At 35.1% G+C, this 19,891-nt stretch overlaps 1 protein-coding gene across 1 annotated transcript in view; it reads left to right on the top strand.

The window, feature by feature from the left end:
* Window positions 1-19,891, top strand: part of RNGTT (RNA guanylyltransferase and 5'-phosphatase) — a 121,023-nt gene that overhangs the window by 81,722 nt on the left and 19,410 nt on the right. Inside the window, exon 13 of the mRNA XM_026666545.2 lies at window positions 19,348-19,448. Coding sequence (XP_026522330.1) covers window positions 19,348-19,448 — 101 coding nt within the window. The remainder of the gene's footprint in view (window positions 1-19,347; window positions 19,449-19,891) is intronic.

A 19,891-nucleotide genomic window follows, 5' to 3' on the forward strand; every position in this document is an offset into this window, starting at 1 on the left:
AGTGTATTTTCCCACTCAGTGTCTCAGAGCAGACATATTGTAGTAGGATTGTTTTTCCCTCTTTCTTCAGCAACTAACTTTTATATTGTGTAAGTTTATAATCTGGAAAGAACTAATAGTTCTCAGAGATACTGAGGCCTCTTAATTGTGATTGAGAATATGCAAATGGTATTTTAACATTTGGAGGAACCATGTTCTATTTCTTTGTGGAGAGTAAGAAGAACATTCGTTTTTCTGGGGGCTTACTCTGCCAACAGTCTAGCTTGGTCAACAGAGAACCAAAGATTATTTTCTTTTCTTGCTGACAGTTTAATCAGAATATGGAGAGAAGAAAAAGATTTGCTATTCTGGACCTACTTCTTATCAACAGGAAGGAATTGGTTGCACTGAAGGTGTTTGATATTTTAGTGCATCTTTGGATTTATGATCTATAAGGGGGGAAGGAGGGACTGGGAAAAGACAGACCTGTATACTGTCAATCAGAAGATCAAATTTTGTTTGACTCTGAATGAAGGTAAGTCAAATCCAGTGATTTGAAATCCTGAAAGGATGGGAAATCCTAGAAAGATTGAATTGTTTACATTTGTAAACAATTCCTGTAAGAAAGAAAAATGGGAGGAACTAGAAGACGTCAGTATGCATATGCTGTATATAGAATTTCTTAAAATGTTATTGAGCAGTGATGGCGAACCTTTTCGGCGTTGAGTGCCCAAACCAGAATGTGTGCATGCATGCGCTTGCGCCAGAGTGTTGGAAACTGAAGACCGGCTGGCTGGTGCACATGCAGGTGCTAGCCAGCTGGTCTTTGCACATGCCAGAGCACCGGAAATCCAAAGACCAGCTGGCCAGTACATGCATGTGCATCGGCCAGCTGTTCTTTGAGTTTCTGGCACTCTGGCATGTGCAAAGACCAACTGGCTAGTACGCATGCGCGTGCCAGAAACCAGAAGAGCAGCTGGCGACGGTGCATGTGCCCACAGGGCTCTTGAGTGCCACCTCTGGCACGTGTACCATAGGTTCTCCATCATGGCTATAGAACAAAAGTATATGGGAGACTAAAGTATACAGTAGGCAAAAATAAAGACATATAACGAAGAATGCAAAGTAGTCTCTAAAAACTATAGAAACTGTCAAAGAGGCTAAAGCTTAAAATTGACTGATTTTTGTGAGAGACATATTAGAACTCCCCCGCCCCCCAAGATTCTTTGCATACTTTAGAAACAAAAGGAAAAACAAAGAGGGTATCCATTGCAATAAGAAGGAAGTTCTAACTCCTATATTCTTCTTCCTTAAGAATTAAAATCAAGGAATAATTAGTCATTATTATCTCTTGGGGAAAGGAGGTTTACTAGTTCTGCTCACAACCAAGAAAGCAAGATTCCCACAGATTCAGATTAGGGAGTTGTTTTGCAAGAAAAAGGGATTAAATTATTGAATCTTGGTAATTGGATATGCATATCTTGGTCCTCATTTGTCCATGAGTGTGTTAAAGAATATCTATGTGGCCCTTTTTTTCTGACTAATGCTAATTGTTTATTTGATATTATAGAAATATCTGTTTTTCTGTAATATTTTGAAAATGTCCATTTTAATTCTTAGACTCAGAGAATTCCATCATCGAATGTTAGCTTAGAATAGCTGAGGAGATGGTAAGTGAGAACTTGGCTAATTTAAATTAATTCAGGTCTCCAGGGCCAAATGATTACATCATAGGATAATAGAGGGAATAGTGTGTATGATCACAGAACAGTTCTCAGTAATTTTTGAGAACCCCTGAAGGACTGGAAAAATCCCAGAATATTGGAAGAGAAGGTTCCTGCTTTCAGAGAGGAAGGAGGTTCCAGATAATTAGCATCATATCACGAGCATTAGATTGACTTTTTTCAGTAAACAGGAGCCAGTATAGTTATTACAGATACATTGCACCAGACTAATTATATATCTTTGATGCAGTTATTAGTTTAGTAGGTAAGGGGAATGCCTTAGATGTAGTATATCACAGCCCAAACAAATCCTTCATCAAAGTCTGTGGTAATATTTTCCTCAATAAAATGATATGGGCTAGATTATGTTATTCTGGATGGATTCAGTTGGCTGAATAACTACCCAAAGGATACTCAATAAAGGCAAAGGATACTCAATAAAGGCTGCATGAAGGGAAGGATCTACAGGAGTGTTACAAGGCTCTTAGAAATAAATTATTTTTATAGCAGGATAACTGCTTTAACATACATATGATAAAAAGAAAAAAGAAAAAATTATCTAATTCTTTCGGCTTATATAATCAGAAGCAAATATTTTTAACTTCATTGGTAGTCATGTCTCTCTGTGCCTCCTTTCTTCCTCTAAAAATTAAATTAATTACTTGTGAAATTGGCTACTTGTCATGCCAAGGTAGCTGACTGCCCTTTTGTAAGGAGCATGGTGTATGTTTTCTACAACAGTTCTGACCCTTACAGCTGCATTTTCTGGCCATGAATAGATATCAATTAAAAATACTTTCCATAGCAAATTTTCCCAGAAATGTTTTTTCTAAATTACTTTTATGTTATCTTAACTACGGTACCCATTTTCTTGTTGGATAGTCTTGAATTACACTTTTTAAAGGCTAGACATTTTTGGTTTAAGTAAGTGAGCAATCACAGACACAAACAAAAAACTTCTACAATGTTGTCAGGTATCATATGTTTTATATTCTGAAGTGTATGTGTGTGGGAAATGCCTTCAAAATTCAAAAAACAAATCAAGTCTTCAAGTGGTTTCTTTGCTGACAAATAAAGAGTGACATGGTGACTCTGTTCACTCACCCCCAATATTAGCCATACATACATACCCGCAACCCACATAGAACAATATGGAAATATAGTTTTTGTCATCGTACTCATTTTGAAAAAAAGGTGACATGCAAGCAGAGTAAAATATTATATATCTCCCATAGACTTTTAAAGGGCACTCTTGACACCTGCCACAGTGAAAATTAATGTGGTACACACAATATTCCAGAAAATAAGAGGTCTTGGCATGCATGGGTTCAAGTTGCCTAATAATATATTCTCCAGAAACCACGAACAATTAGCCTTATTTGAATATTCTATATAGATGGGAATGATAATTTAGTAAAATCCAGGCATGTTTAGCAGCTAGCATGTATAAGAAACATGCAGGTATCTGGGTAACTAGCATAATTTGAAGGTCAATATCTATTTGACCCCAAAAGTATTGTTATTTACATGTTTATTGTTGGAAGGTCAAACCTGGTTGGAACACTTGGGAAAAAGGCTGAGAAGATTTTCTGTAGGTCAAAGAATGCAGACCTTCAACTGACACTTAAATAATCCTTTTGTCTTTTCATAGCCTGTAGGTAGGAAGTAAGCTACTTATCATCTAGCGATTTTGTCCTAAAATACCACAAATTCCTAAATAGTAATCCCAAATATATGTGAGCACTGTCTACAAAGATCACCCAGACACATTTTAAATAGCCCAATAAAACCTATCCATATGAGTTTCTGCTTCCCAATAGTATGGCATGTTACAGCAACACTAATAAGGAACAGTTTTTGTACTCTTGCTAGGAGACGCAACCTTGTTAACATGCAACCATTTGGAGATTATTCCAAGGTCATGTGTAAGAAGTGGGGATACAGGGGATACTCCTATTATCTATTAATAAAATGGTAAATAAACTAAAACTTGTTGAACAGTGTTAAAGAGAGAAAATACTGTATAGGTTATAGAAACAATATATCAATGGATTTTTGTAAACTGCCAATTTCTTTGTTCATGTGCATTGTTTTACAGTGCCTGCTTATTCAATGCCTGAGCATGGGAGAAAGTAACATGTGAATAATAATGGATGTACCATGCATCAGGCTCTGTAATAGACATTTTATCACCTAGTGAAATTTTGAAGTCAAAATCCATGAGCAAAATTGTTGGTATTATGCTTGATTTGGAGGTGACATGTATTACAGGAATTGAATTTGTTGAGGTATTAATGTTGTTTTTACACCTGTGCAATTGGAAAAATGAATTACATGAATCTGATGCATCCCGTTTCTCTTATGTATACTGCACACGGGATTAAGGCTTACCTACTTACGTCATTTATTATCTATTTTGAGAATACTGTGTAAAATATCCTCATTGAGTATTGTAGTCCACCCTTTTTAAAGTTTAAGATAAAATTAAAAGTTACTTGCAATTAAATCTGCAACATCCTATGAGATCTTAACTTTTAAATTACATGTTATTAAATTGAATTGCTTTGTCAGTAATTAAATGACTGACAGAACTGAGAGCCAATTTATTATGTATAGCTTAGACTAAAATAAACCAATTTTTATCTCTGTGGGAAACTGTAATTGTATGTTTTACCATATGTTTAAATAATATATAATCTTCAAACTTTATTTAAAGTATAGTCTCAGTTGCAATGAATCTGTGTGTCTGTCTATCAGTGCCTGCAAGCAAGCATTTAATTACAGTACAGGATTTCATCATAAAAACCACAACAAATTTGGATTCTTTATTACTTGCTGTAATTTTATGTTAAAATATTTAAACTACACTTGGACAATTATTTGAGGAATTCTTGTTCAAGATGTAAAAATTCTAAAAATGAAATTAGACCAGCTTTGTTACATGGTTCATACTAATTGCCAAGTTCCCCATACTGTGGTAAACCATGCATAATGCATTCCTTTTCCTAGCTGCCTTTAAGAATTTTTGTTCTTGGGGGAAAAAATCCATGTTTATCGAACATGGCTTCAGAAGCCTGATCAGCCTATTTGAACTAGTGGATGAAGTTATAAAAAAAATCAGATAGCTTCGTTTCTCAAGGTGTTGAAAATTCTTTTAAAATAGAAGCTATCTGTATTCAGCATTCTTTAAAAAAAAAAATATATATGTGTAGCCAATCCAAATGTTGCACCTGAAAGCTGAAGTGCTGTGTAAAACTTTGGAACAGTTTACATAATTTATCCTATTTTGGAATTGTTATTCTCATGATTCTTGCTTTGTTTGTCATGAGAGAAGTCTGTCTTTGAAACTTTTATTTAAACTTATTTAAAATCAGATTTAATTACCTTTGTGCTTTTAAGATCTTACTTGGTACCACAGCTCTTCCAAGCATATTCGATTAGTTATGATACCTGCAAATTAGTTTTAAAATGAAAAGAAACCCCCAAAGGTTTGATTATCAAGAGACCGAATTACATTCTGAGAATCATAGTTTGATTTCGGATTTGATTGCAGGAAATACGACTTCAGCAATAGAGTGGTCAATGTCTGGAATACTCTACCCGACTCTGTAGTTTCTTCCCCAAACCCCAAAAACTTTAACCTTAGACTGTCTACTATTGACCTCACCCCTTTCCTAAGAGGCCTGTAGGGGGCGTGCATAAGCGCACCAACGTGCCTACCGTCCCTGTCCTATTGTTTCTCTTATTCTTTTATTTTTCTTATATGTACCCATTTCATGTATTCACAACTATGTATACATTTATACTTATTATCTTGTAAACAATTGGCAAATCAAATAAATAAATAAATAAATAAATAAATAGTCAGTGGAATAGATATATGCTGGAAGTAGAAATGTAGTAAATGTGGCTTCTCTACATAAACTGAATGGACGGTGTATCTAAGCCGCTCGGTGTTGTCTTGCACTGAGAAATAAGCACATAGGTTTGATAAATAAATAATAAAATAAGCTTCATTAGATTGAAACTTGAGGATTTTTTGGACACATCCAGAACAATTTACAATTTTATAGTTTATTTTTGAGGTATTTAAATTTTGACTGAAGATTGCATTTGAGGTTACTGATTGTATCTTGCAGTTGCTAGATACATTGAATATTGTAAAATAATGATGATATTAGACTCCTAAGATGAGGTTATAGTTGTTCAGTATTGTTGTGGCTAAGTGCTGTTCCAAGAGTGCTGTTACCATGGAGAGAGCTTTGGTTTCCATGACATTTGCTTACAAATATTAGAAGGCCTTGAACCCCAGGAAAAGTTTTGTCCTCTGTTATACATTTTGGGTGCTAAAATATATCTTGTCATGATATGTTTATGTAGGAGCTTATGTATCAACACAGTTCCATCCAGTTTAACCCTCCATCTTTTCAATGGGGTTTGTATATGGCCGTCATGGTGAACCTATGACATGCATGCCGGAAGTGGCACTCAGAAGCCACTTCTGCTGGCACATGAGAAGTCGCTCAAAAGAGCCCCACTGCACATGCGTGCACACCCCCGCCAGCCAGCTGATTGTCAGATATTTGCTGTGCATGCATGGGGGGAGATGTATGCGTGGGAGACGTGCACATGCGCAGATACATGCAGCGGGGGATCACACGTGTATGCACAGGGGGGGCGGGGGAGTCTCACTTTTGGCACCCAACATGGAAAAGGTTAGCCATCACTGCTATATGGCATTGTGACACAATATATTAAGAGCTGTTGAAACAAAAAAAAATAACAGTTTGATGTAGTATAACCAACATACATTTATATAAATGTACTAGTCATTTTCAGCCTAATTACTGAACAGTAATTATGATGAATGGGATAGCAATCTGCTGGCATCTTTTGTAATTCTGCAGAAATTATTCTAATTGCCATTTCTGATGTGTTTCTTAATTCTTTATACCTCACATTACAAATAATCCTACTTTGCCAAGTTGCTTTCCTTTCAATGTTTTTTTTTTTAAATTTACCACTCCAGAAGGAAAAAGAAGTCACAGTTGCACTTGAGTTGCTTCTTTTAAACTTTGTTTTACAGAATGAATGCATATACCTGGAATTATCCAAATCACACAATTGTCCCTTTGGTTGAAGTCATAGTACATTTTTAGGTTCAGCCACTGACTTGATCCCACAATTTCATTTTAGCCAATCCATTCCTCTTAGATATCTAATAATTAATTTTAAATGAACCATGCAGACTTTCCATTAAACTTCAGTTGTTCTATTTATAAATATTATTGGTGTAAGTTATTATTGCTAGAGGCATTGAAATATCTGACACATCCATCTCTCTGTTTCTCTGTCTCTGTCTCTCTCACTGTTTTCTCCCAGTTTATCAACATTAGTCCTGTTTGTTCCATTTTGGAAGAACTATCCTGCTGACAAAATATTTGAATTATTTACATAATTTCAGCATTTTAATGTGTTGGAAAGGATAAAGACTTTTTGATGATGGGTGTACTCCAAAATTAAAGCAGGATTTTATCACTTAAAATGAACCGATGTTTCTTTATTGCTGGCTACTTGGTAATATATGTTTTTTTACTTTAAAGTTTGAGAACTATATCTTTCTGGCTTTGTAAAGTTCATATAGGACTGTTTTTCTGAGATATCATATTCAGATGCAGAATATTCTTAAGATTACAGCCCTTTCTTTTTGTTTCCATGATATACTGAAACTATTTTATCCTTATAATGAGGCAGCATTAAACAAACTGCCTAACCATCAAATTTTATATATTAGTATAGAAGTAAAGGTATTCTGCAAATCAAAAATTTAAAATTTTAACATGTTTCAATATATGTATTACTCAGCTTTCTAAATCTTTTGAAATTTGATAACTTGACAGAAATATTAAATATCATATTCTTTCCTCCAATTAACTATTGAAATGTATTCTTGCAGAATTAAGCACAGTTAAATTTAGCAGTAGCAATTTTAATCTAGATATATTATGAGGATATGCACTTAATGTAATTAAAACTCATCAAATACATTAGGGTATAAATTTTGACAGAAAAAAATCTGTATGTTGCATTATGATGTTCTTTGAATCCAAATCATAAAATAATTTATTCATTTGAATGAAGCCGTCCTGGAAAAAGGTCTAGATGTTTTGTATCTTATTATTTCAACTCTGTACAGTGTTTTGAGCTTTTCATTTGAGAGATTGCTATTTCTAGATGTGTATACATTCAGGGCAGAGTAAAGAAGTAATCACTTTATAAATGTTCTCAGTGAAAGGAATATAATAACAGTCATTATAATGATCATCTCAAAGGCTTAGTGCAAATCTGATATTATAGGATCATGGCTGTCTGTTGCCATATTCATTTGTAAATCATCATAGACCATAGATAAAGAAAAAAGACAGAAAAAAATATAATTAATTGTACTTTTTAAGTAGTAATAATTTATAGAATATGAACACATTTCTAACACAACAGGGGTCAACATAATGAATAGATCAAACTTGGTAAGGAATAAAGTATTACAAAATATATTGATGTTCTGTACAGAGATTGGTGAGAGAACCTTGTTCTGTGTCAAGGTTGCAGGTACACACATGGGGTTTCTAAGGAGCTAAAGTATTTATTACAGTTTAGGCATAAAACTGCAGACAGGGTCACAATTCAAATATCTAGCAGAGCTTGCCTGAAGAGTGCTGATTTCAGTCCAAGATAGTCCTAATATATTCCAAGAATCAGAGAATGCCAAATCGGATAGTCAGCCAGTCCACGAATCAAGAAGTAGGAACAAGTATCACAAGTTGGAATACTGAACAGTTGTTTCCAACAAAGACAGCTATTTAAATCAGTCTGCATACTCATGCCTTACTTTTTGCCTAGTGAGGAGCCTCATTAAGGAGCATTGCTCTGTTTACTGTCTAGATTTGGGGCTTGTGCCTCACTGCTGTAGCAGTACAGGGGATGTCTGTGGGGTGATCAGCCTCAAATCAGTCCTGGTTTAATAATTCTGGAGGCTGACAATCTGACTTGGAACAATTGTAGAAGAGAGAAATGAAAAAGAAAAAAAAACCTGGGTTTAGCTGGTTGTGGAACAAACCTGTTAATTCGTAATGGACATAGTTGCAGCTATGGACTCTTGTGACCTTCTTAGATGTTTTGATGCGCTGATCTATAATGCCTGATTGTGACAGGCAAGAAAACTTGCTAGTAAAGTGGTTTAAGGAAATCACAGTATGATTTTTAAAAAAAGACTAACGTTGTGAACTCAACCTTGAGTCCTTATGGTCTCAGCACATGCAAAGGTAATCCTGATCACTGAGGGCAAGCTTTGTATCAAATTGTAGCAAAGTAAATGCCCTTCTATGTGGGGCATATATGAAATATATGATATATGTATCTAGTTGTGTAAACTGGAGCATATATGAGCTTGTGGTAATGGCAGATATAATTTTTTTAAAAAAATCTAGGTATCTCACTTGAATTAAGCTTTGCCAGAGTTTGATCAAGTCCTACAGAGTATTTGGTTGAGGGAAAGGAGTATAGCCCACAAATGGGCTGGGTTTTGTTTTTTTTAGGAGGAGGAGTAACTAACCAGGAATGTCATGTTTGAGAGAACCAATACAAACTACTATGGTAGCTTTTCTGGCTTCTCTAATAATAATGTTCTTCATATATGCCTAGCAAAGCTGGGGACTGGAACAATTGGGACATTATAACTTGTAAACTACTTAACTTGGTTTGTTCTTTACCAGCTTAGTTGTTTCAGTGTCCCTGAATTCTACTTTGAGATGCCAGACTGGGTTTTTTCCTGCTCTGGCATTTCAATTTTAGTGATCTCTAACAGGGCATGTAAAGCCCAATATTTTGTCCAGCAATTTTAATTGCTGCCATAGGCCTTGGGATTATGGGCAGTGCCCTTTTGAATGTTCCATGGTTAGGGCAATTAGAAAATCAGTTTTTCTGCATTTATCTTCATCTCAAATTTACATCTTGCTATGCGTCATTATGGTGTCATTTGGCATATATTAAATAAGGGTAGGCAACCTGTGACCTGCCTTGATCTGGTTTTGTGTTCCCATATATTGCCAAAATTCAATAGCAAAATTGTCCATTTTTGTGTTGCAATTTTTGCACTCAGAATCAGAAGGAAGTAATATTTAGCAGAAATAAAAGTTGATAACTTTTGTAGCTGCTTCCTTCTAAATCTGAAATTTTTTAGTGTGGTGTGAAATATCAAAGAAACAATGGTTTTAATTATAAATGTCTAAATCTGTAGATAAAATGTGGTCATGTTCTTTGCTTAGTAGAATAGAGTATCATGAAAAGGATTATGAAATAAGATGTTTAATGAGGCTTGAAGTCTGAGTAATAAATGCTGGTGCATGAGAAATAGATATTTATACTCTGTAATTATAAATACAATATACAATAAAACATGTTGATCTGACAGTTTTTCTTAAAGACTCTGAAGAACTATTGAAATATTGCAAGTATTTCTGCAACCAAGTTATAATTCAAGTGTCTCTCCTTGTGTAGCAAAAATGGTAGTACCCATTCAAAAGAAGAGGGTGATATGAGTGGGGGAAGAGGAAGAGTGAAGGCCAGCCAATCCAGAATTTTGTTGGCAATTCAGATGAAGCATTGCCATTTGTAATTTATCCAAGGCACATGAATTAGATCGGCCAAGGTGGCAAAATGAAGGCTTGAAGTTAATTTTTAATCCAGATATTGAAAAACCATTGGACTATTTACAAAAATGCTAGATTAGTGTAATTGTGTCCAGTTGTCTGATTTTTTTTGCTAAAGCAAATTTCTATCCTGAAACTATAGAGAAATTTATGGAAGAAATGATGATTAATTCATTCATCTCAATGCTCCAGTGCATTAACATATTATAATCTTTTGACTAACAAAACCATTAGAAGCAAAAACAATTAAGAAAATAAAAAAGATTCCTTATACCAAAGTTTATAACATATGAAATTATAGTTTATGAAATTATTGATATCTATGGCAATAAACAGTAGCATTGTTTAAATTATGACTTTTTCATATCTGAATTCTTATTCCCATCCTAAAATAGATAGAATAGGATAGAAGTTATATGACCTAAGGCTATCTGAAAGACCTGTGAACAGCCACCCGAAACTTTCAGCAGTTGTTACCTAATTGTAATTTTATTGTGACAAAAGAAGAAATTTATAGATTGCATGACTGGAGAGTAAACTTTTTTTCCTCAACTTTTTAACTGTAGCTATTTAGTCCAACTGCTAAATTTCCAAATTCCAATATGATATCCCAGTTATGGAATTTTGTTTCCTCTCTAAGGAAATATTTCAGGGGTATAAAGCTTTAATATGCTTTATCATAGATGGAGATTTATGAGAAACGCATTCCAGAAGTCAGAGAGTTTTGTCATCGCTGGAGGTAAGTGGCTGCCCACTAAATCGGTACTTCTGTAGGCCTACATTTGAAAATAATAATAACATTACAAGCCATTTTTGTTGATCTTCTTATGCCAGATTTTTGGAACCCAGCTTCAGATTTACCCTAACGCGAAAGAGAAAACTTGGTGAGAAAGTATTTTTTTCAAGCAAGTTAGCTGTTTGTTCTTGACATGATATGTGACTTTTAGGATATTTTGTAGGAAATACCAGTGAAGCTTGATGTTTTAGGGTCTAAAAGAAAATGTTTATGTAATACCTGTAGATTTTCACTGTGATTTCTGTTCATTATGGGCTTTTCATGGGTTTTTCCTATGTTTGCACAGGCATTGCTTGAACATTCTAGAATTGAGCTCTCTTTGAGGGGGGAAGTTTCTAGAGAACACATTCCACATTTTTTCTCAGCTATGATACAACAATGTCTTTGGGGACGTATTCTTTTTTCCTTCATGAGTTAATGTCTGTATTGAACATTTTGGTATGTTGTACCACACTACTAAAGCTTCATATTACTCAAGCAAGGACATTAAGATGTATTATCTTGGCCTAGAACTCTATTGTGGCAATAGGCTCCTCGGTCTCAGATAGTTCCACTGTCAAATTGTTCTTATGGTTAGGGTTTTTTTTTCCCCTAACCTTCAGCGAGAATCTATTTTCCTGTATCTGAAGTTCATTATTTTTCTTCTGTTCTGTAAGATGACAAGAACAAGGGTGAGCTTCTTTTCATTGATATCTTTTTGTTTACCTCCATTCAATCTTTTCAATCCATAATTCTGCCTTTTGAAAGTACACTCCAAAAGGACAGTGTCCGATACCACCGCCTTGCTGAATGTCACTCATCTTGGTTCCTTGCCATTAAAAGCTTCTTTCTGGCAGCTCTGCTTCATTATTCAATTATTTCTTCAAAGTGCTAACTCCAACAGGGGAGTATTTCCTCCCAACAGCAGTGTAAAAAGCTTAAAACAATCCTCCCCCTTTAAGAAAATCAAGCTGTCAGGCTTCCAAGTGAAATGGCTACACATATATCAATTTCGGGCTCCACACAAGCAAAGTACCAGCAAAGGAGGAAAAAAAAACTCCAGAGAAGCTCCGGAAACAGGAAGTCTAGTCCTGCCAAGAATGTAATAAGAGTTAACAGAGAGGCAGTTTCTGAAAGTAACACCAGAATGTTTCCTTCCTTACAGGATTAGGCCAGTAAAGTAGAAAAAAACAAAAGGAGATTTCTTCTAACAACCAGTTCTCCGAAAGTTAACAACCTGTTCTAGCGAATAGGTGCAAACTGGTAGAATCCCACCCCTGTTTAAGAGTTGTTAAATAGTCAGTGTAAACAATACTAAACTAGATGGATAAAAGACTGACTTGACATTAGACAGTTTCTGTGTTCCTTCTAATGTATGGACTGCCAAATAGATACTTAGTTGGCTTGAAAATTGTGCTCAAGTGTTCACCAGTGGTACTTATCATATTGGACAAAGGCTTCAAAGGGCATTGTAATGATTAGTCTTGTGTTTCTGTTGTTATTCATCAATAATTTGGATGAATAGGTAGAGGGGGTTGCATATCAGATCATCAGATAATACAAAATTGGGCTAGATAGCTAAGGCCCCAGAAGACAGAAATAAAATTATCTAAGTAGGTTGGAAAAAATATGCTGAAATAGAATAAATTTTAATACAAGCAAGAGCAAAGTTCTTCACTTAGGATACATACAAAAAAAATCTAATGCTTGCATTAGGGTGTAGGATGGAGATACTGTCTTGATAATGGTACTTGTGAAAAAGATCTTGAAATAGTACTTGATTGTAAATTGACTAAGCCAGAAAAAGCTGGGTGTGTTTAGACTTGAGAAAAGATGACCGAGGCAGGATATGATAGCATTCTTCAAATACCTGAAAGGATGACACATAGAAGAAAGACACATTTTATTTTATTTTATTCTAGATTGCAGAACATGGAATAATGGATTTAAGTTACAGGCAGATCCCAATTAAATGTTAAAAAAGTAGACCCAAGTATCCAATGAGGAACTGAGTACCATTTCTTGGAAGGTGTTCTGGCAGAAGCCAGACATCCATCAGTTTAGAATGCTGTAATTTGGGTATCTATTCTGGACAGTGGTTCAGTAGTTAAGATGTTGGGCTTGTTGGCTGGAAGGCCAGCAGCCCAGGTTCAAAACCTGAGCACCATGTGACTGGATGAGCTCCTGTCCTCACCCCACCTCCTGTGAATGTAGCAGTTTGAAAGCAGGCAAATATGAGTAGATAAATAGATATCACTTCTGTGGGAAGATAACAGTGCTTTGTGACTTAATGCTGGTCACATGACCTCGGAAATGTCTTTGGACAAGGCTGGCTCAATGGCCTTGATGAGCACCACCCCCTATAGTTGGCAACAGCTAGAGGAGTAAAATTCACAAGGTCTCCTTTTTTTAATACTGGGCATAGAGTTTAACTTAATGGCAGATATGGCCCTTTTAAACTCTGCCATTCTGTGATTTTATCCTAGAACATGGGTGTCAAACTCCTGCATTACTGTCAGGGCTCCAGTAGTCACCCCCATTTAAATCATGAGTCTTTAGCCTGATTTTCAAAGCTCAAAGAAGATTTATTAGAAGACATGCCGGTGCTGTCTGGGTGTAGCCAACTCTGAGACACATAATTCATGGTCACCCTTGACCCTGGTTTTCCCCCACCCCCCTGGGTGTATCATAATTCATATTCTCCAATGGGACAAATCCATAGCCAAGAGTCATCAATCATACTTTCCAGTTAGAATTTTGCACGGCAGAAACTTCGGTCGCCTGGAAACTTAACTATGAAAACATCCCTGAAATGCAGTTTTGGTTTTGCAGCTGCTACACTACTCCCACGTCCCTTTCTGTTGGCAACTCTAAAAAACCAGAGAAATATTTTATGAGTTGACAGTTACGTTGCCATCATGTGACGTTTTGTGATGTTTTTCTCATTTGTGGAGCTGGGGTTGGCGTGATACAGATACAGATAATCAGAGTTGGAAGGGACCTTGCAGGTCATCTAGTCCAACCCCCCACCCAAGCGGGAGACCCTACACCATTTCTGACAAATGGCAGTCCAATCTCTTCTTGAAAGTCTCAAATGATGGCGCCCCCACAACTTCCGAGGGCAAGCTGTTCCATTGGTTGATTGTTCTCACTGTCAGAAAGTTTCTCCTTGTTTCCAGGTTAAATCTCTCCTTGTTCAGTTTCCATCCATTATTCCTTGTCTGGCCTACAGGAGTTTTAGAAAATAGCTTGACCCCATTCGTTGTTTGTTTTAGCCTCCAGTCCCCTAATCATCCTGGTTGCTCTTCTCTGTACTTTTTTTAGAGTCTCAATATCTTTTTTATAATGTGGTGACCAAAACTGGATGCAGTACTCTAGGTGTGGTCTTACTAAGGCTTTACTAAGTGGTATTAGTACTTCCCTTGATCTTGACTGTATCCCTCTGTTAATATAACTTAGGATTGCATTTGCTTTTTTGGCTCTCGTCGTCCGGCTCACGGGCTGCCAGTTTCACACCCCTGTTCTAGAACATTTGAAAAATAATGATAGTTTAAATCTATGAAAAAAGTCATGTTATCCAAAAAATATATATATCTCTCTCTCTCTCTCACACACACACACACACTCACACACACACACACACATATTTTCTCTCCTCCCAACTAAGACAACCATGGTAAAAATATGCTATATTTGTTCAGCTAGATCATGGGAAAACACTGGAGCATAAGACAACACATTAGTGATTTCAGGAAGAAAAGGAAATTCTGTTTTTGAGTTTATTGATTTCTATATGTTTTGAAGTTGTATCAGACAATGTGAGGGTAAAGCAATGAAGATAAATTTTAACACTGCTAAATTGGCTCAGCTGAAACTGTAATCTTCTGTAATTAGTTTGTTGTATTTTTGTCCCACCTTTCTTTAGAGCTTGTACACAGGCCAGCATATATGAAGCTAAATTAATTTTTGTTATTAAGAGAGTAATTCAGTTGTCTATGAAGGTCCACCAGAGGATCTGTCATAGCCTTCCTACATACATGGGTCATAGCCCACCACAGAAGATGAATGAGATCTTTGAAATTCAACACTATGTATTACCCGTTAAAAACATAAAAGCATTGTAGGATCAGACTAAACAATCTGTTAATTCTGGATACTAATTCTTACTTTTGTGAACCAGATGCGATCTCCTGTGTGTATTTCCCAGTAACTTTTTGGGATATTTTCTATGACATGAAAAAAATATTAAGCAATAAATAAAAATATATACTAATGACGAGTGGCCAATGCTTTGATGTTGCAGTTAGGAAACTACCACTAATTGTCTTCTAACTGCTGGTCTGGAATAAATCTTTTCAGGTACTGGAATCACTAGAGAAATACATCCATTCATAATAGAGATGAAGGTATTTGATACTTATTTATGATTATATGTCAATTCAAATGGGTTTGCATTGATTGTGATCAATTTAATAACTCATTACCTGGACAGAAGTGTTCAGCTACCCATTCCTCTCTCCCATCCTCATATTACATATTTATTAATTGCAAGCAGTTGTTTTCAATAACTGGCAATGAGGGTCAGTGTGGGAAAACTGTGCTTTTGGAAGAAACTGTGGCATGAAAGATACTTATTTAACAACTGAAATGTCAACATGAGCTCTTATTAGTCAGATATCTTTGGCAGTTTTGTTTCCTTAAAAGCAAATGGTCTGTTAGATTAGCTAGTCTTCAGATTGTATTCTGAAAAAACCAGGTGTTCCTTGGAAGATTTTTAGGGGTCTGCAAAAGAGATAAAAAAAGTTGATACTGAGAGATGCCAAATTTAACTCATCTGCCTCGAAGTATAAATGTTTTCTCCCCTGCTATAAATAGCATCTTCTTCTTTTAGTCAAAAACTTATATATATACTTGATAAACTGGGGAGATCTATTTAATTTTTATGATCATGCATTTTAGTAGAGTAAACTAACAATGTAATTACTTGCTGTCATATAGTCTATAAAACCTTCCATCATTCATTTAAGCAGGTCATGGGCCTGTGGAAGTGCATGTGGCAAAATATTACATAGCATGTGAATTAATTTGGAAAGTTGGTTCATATTCTATAGACTACTGCATTTTAGAAAGCCTGTTCTATGGGAGGGTTGTGTCTGCTGCTCATTTCCATGTTTTCCTGAAAATTGTTCAGCATCGGTTTCCAAATGTTAATAACCTGTTTTCTTTGCAATGGAAAACTAATCCTTAAAAGCAGGGCCATTTGAAAAATTCAGACAACAGAAATACGATGGTATTCTTGAAAATTATTGTGTAATCATGTACATTTAAACTATACTCCTATATTTTACATCATGATTTTGAATATTTATGGCTGTCAGTAAACAGGATGATACTAAACACTCAGCCTTTGAAGGCTGAAACTTGGTTAAGACATAAAAGGAAAAAAAGGTATTTTGCCACATAAATGATTTCTGAGAGTTACCATTTATTATAGTTCAAGGAAGAATTTCACAAGTTTTAGCATAATTGAGGGTAGAGATAAAGCAATGCCAATTTCATCTCATCAAGGCTTCCATTTTTCTTTTTGAAATGCTTAATCCAGTTATTTTTTGAAAGAAACAATGCCTCTTCATCCTGCAACAAATAATAAAAGACTTGTGAAGGAGGATAAATGTGTGAGAAAGTAAAGGGTGGCCGTTTTGTATCTTGCTGTTACCAGAAACTGGAGAAGAACAATAAAAATATAGAAGATGCAGTTTCTGTTTGTTATTCATTGAGCTCATTATGAAACATTTCCTATATGGTTTTGTTTTGTTTTTTTGTACTATAGCTAATAGTAAATAATCCTTCCTTCCTTTCTTTCCTCTCTCCCTCCCTCTGTCCTTCCCTCCCTCCCCTATTGCTTTCTGACCATATTACAATATACCATTAATATATGTATTGGACTAGCTGTTAAATGTAATAATGTGCTGAATTTTAAATTTGATTCCTGATGAATTAGACCAAGCTTAGTCCTTTAACATATATCCATATTATTAGTGCCTGAGATACCAACCTCTATTGTATGCATGAAGTTATTTATTGTCTTTCTGCAAAGTCACTGTGCTACTTTGTTAGTGCTTTATATTTAATTGTTGTGATCAATTAAAAACAAATTGGAATCGGGGCCCGTGACAGCAAACACTGGCATGCAATGTATTGAATTTGTCTTAGAGGGTATAAAGTATTTTTTTCTACATAATAAGAACATGAATGTCCATTAAAAATGTATGAAAAATCTGTAGCTATTTTAGCCCTCCTTGCAGGAATATGGTTACTAATCATTGTGATCTTGCTAAGTCAAAGATTGCTTCAATAAGTGTCTTTGATAGAAGATTTTCATCTGGCATATTTCAGAATGTATAACTACTGCTGTCACATTAACTTACAGTTGAACAACAATAATTATTCAGTTATTAGAATTGCATCTAATAAGTCAACTCTTGGAGTCTCTGGTTGAAACTACTCCTTGTAAGGTTTTATTTAATGTTAGCTGATCTGAAGTTTAACCTCAAGAGATTGTGCTTTGAGAGAGAAGCCAATTATGTAGGGGTCTGCCTTACAAAAGATTGGTTGATTGTCCAGAGAAATAATGCATGCAGATAAAATATTTGCCCTCAATCTATACCTTAAAAATTCCACTGCTTGCCATAATAGGAATAATCAAACACAGTATAATACAGTAGACAGTAGACAAGAGCATCATTTGTTTCTTTTGAGACAGCCAGCTCCACTGAATTAAAAGTTTATGCAAAAAAATCTAATTAAAGATCATATTTGCACCTGGGTGGAGTGACAGAACACTAAAGCCAAAAGTAAGGAAGAAGCTGTGGGCAACATATCATTGTAAATTTGATGGCAGAACAGAAATAATAGACCAGATTTTTGTGACATCTGTTTGATACATTTATGATCAAGGAATACAGATAACTTCATTTACCCTCTGAAATATTATTCTATCTAAGGAGAATTTGCTTGTGATTGGAAGAATGATAAACAGTAGATTTAAAAGAAATGAAATACAGAAGATGTAGACAATACAAAATTTTGGGGCAATAGGTATAAGAAATCAAAGATCTATTTATAATATTACAGTTTAAGCATATATGTATACACATACTTAATGCAATGACCACTCTTATCAGGTATAAGATTGCTTCATGAAAGATAATTCTGTCTAGGGCAGTTAATTAATCATGTTGATTTTTGCCAAGTAAACCTGAATTTTAATATTGTGAGAAAGCCTATTCTTTTTTTACTATTTTTATCTATTTATTTAATAGTGCAGAAAAAAGGAAATTGGATACAATGAAAACCATATATTCAAGATATTAAACAGCTTTTTATGCACAGTTGAATCAGTGGCTTAAACCTATTGATTTCAATGACTTTCAATATGCCTAACTGGACATAACAGTATTGATGCCCAACATTATAATGATTATTTGTTTATTTTCCTAAAACCATGTGAAATTTCTTCCAGATCAATATTAGGTTTCTTTTCTTTAATTTGCTACTTTGGGATGTCTGCCACATAGTCTTAAATATACTACTAGCATTCTCATTCATGAATTATCAATCAATCTGACACCCAAAAAATCAAAGTCTGATTACTGTCTGGAATTGAAAGTCTGAATTGAATTGAAAAAGGTGGGGAATTTTCTCATTTCACTATATCAATTCCACACAAATTCCCCAATAAATACCCTCAGAAGATTAAAATGAATTACATGAATAATGTATAGTGCATTATACACATGGAAACAAGATTTTTAATACATTCTTTAAGCAAAAATACCCTGCTTTTATTATTTTTATAAATAACTCAAGCTGATTATCTAATACATCTTCCTCTTCCTATTTTTCTCACAACAATAACCATGTAAGGTGATTTTGGGCCGAGAGAGAGAGTGACTGGTTTCTAGCCAGTGCCACTTAATCACTAACCCACTGAATCTTAAACTTCTTTCGGTTACTAATTGCAATGCTTTCTGTGTTATACATCTTATGAAAGGATGACACAATATGACTTTATAACTATTTTTCCTCAAATATTTAACAGATTATTAAATGTTGGCTTGCAAGCAAACAAATCAACTTTCTTTAATTTTTCATTTTTAAGAAATACAAGCCTGGACGGTGTGATGACATTTTGAAATGGAAGCCACCTAGTCTAAATTCAGTGGATTTTCGTCTAAAAATTGCAAGAGTTGTTGGAGAAGGGTATGTATATCTTGCATGAGGAACTTATTATCAGAAATGAGCTACTGGTAAAAAGAAAAAAAGCTACAGGCAAAATTGATTAGCATAAGAAGAGATTTATCAGACAAGGTAATCATTCTGGGTTCAGAAGCCCAGACTAACACGGGGGGAGGAAAAAGATGGCAATTACTTGAGAAGGAAGCTGGAAAGAAATAAAGAGGCTGGGCAGAGAGTGACTCTGGGGCAGAAATTCACATGGCATCTCAATTCCCCTCCTCCCCATATATGTACAATTGTTTAAAACATCCTGTAGCTTGGTAGGAAGCAGATGGATCAAATACTATGAAGCCTGTAAAAATTCCAATGGAAAGAGATGAAAAGTAATTAACTCAATTCCAGATAGTGATGTAAAATAATCAAGTAACTTTTCAATCAAGTGCCCAGATCTCTCTTTTTTTGGGGGG

This window comes from Notechis scutatus, chromosome 1 (genome assembly GCF_049901735.1).
Source record: "Notechis scutatus isolate UNSWTSFEM ecotype Mainland chromosome 1, rNotScu1.2, whole genome shotgun sequence".
In the NCBI taxonomy this organism is placed as follows: domain Eukaryota; kingdom Metazoa; phylum Chordata; class Lepidosauria; order Squamata; family Elapidae; genus Notechis; species Notechis scutatus.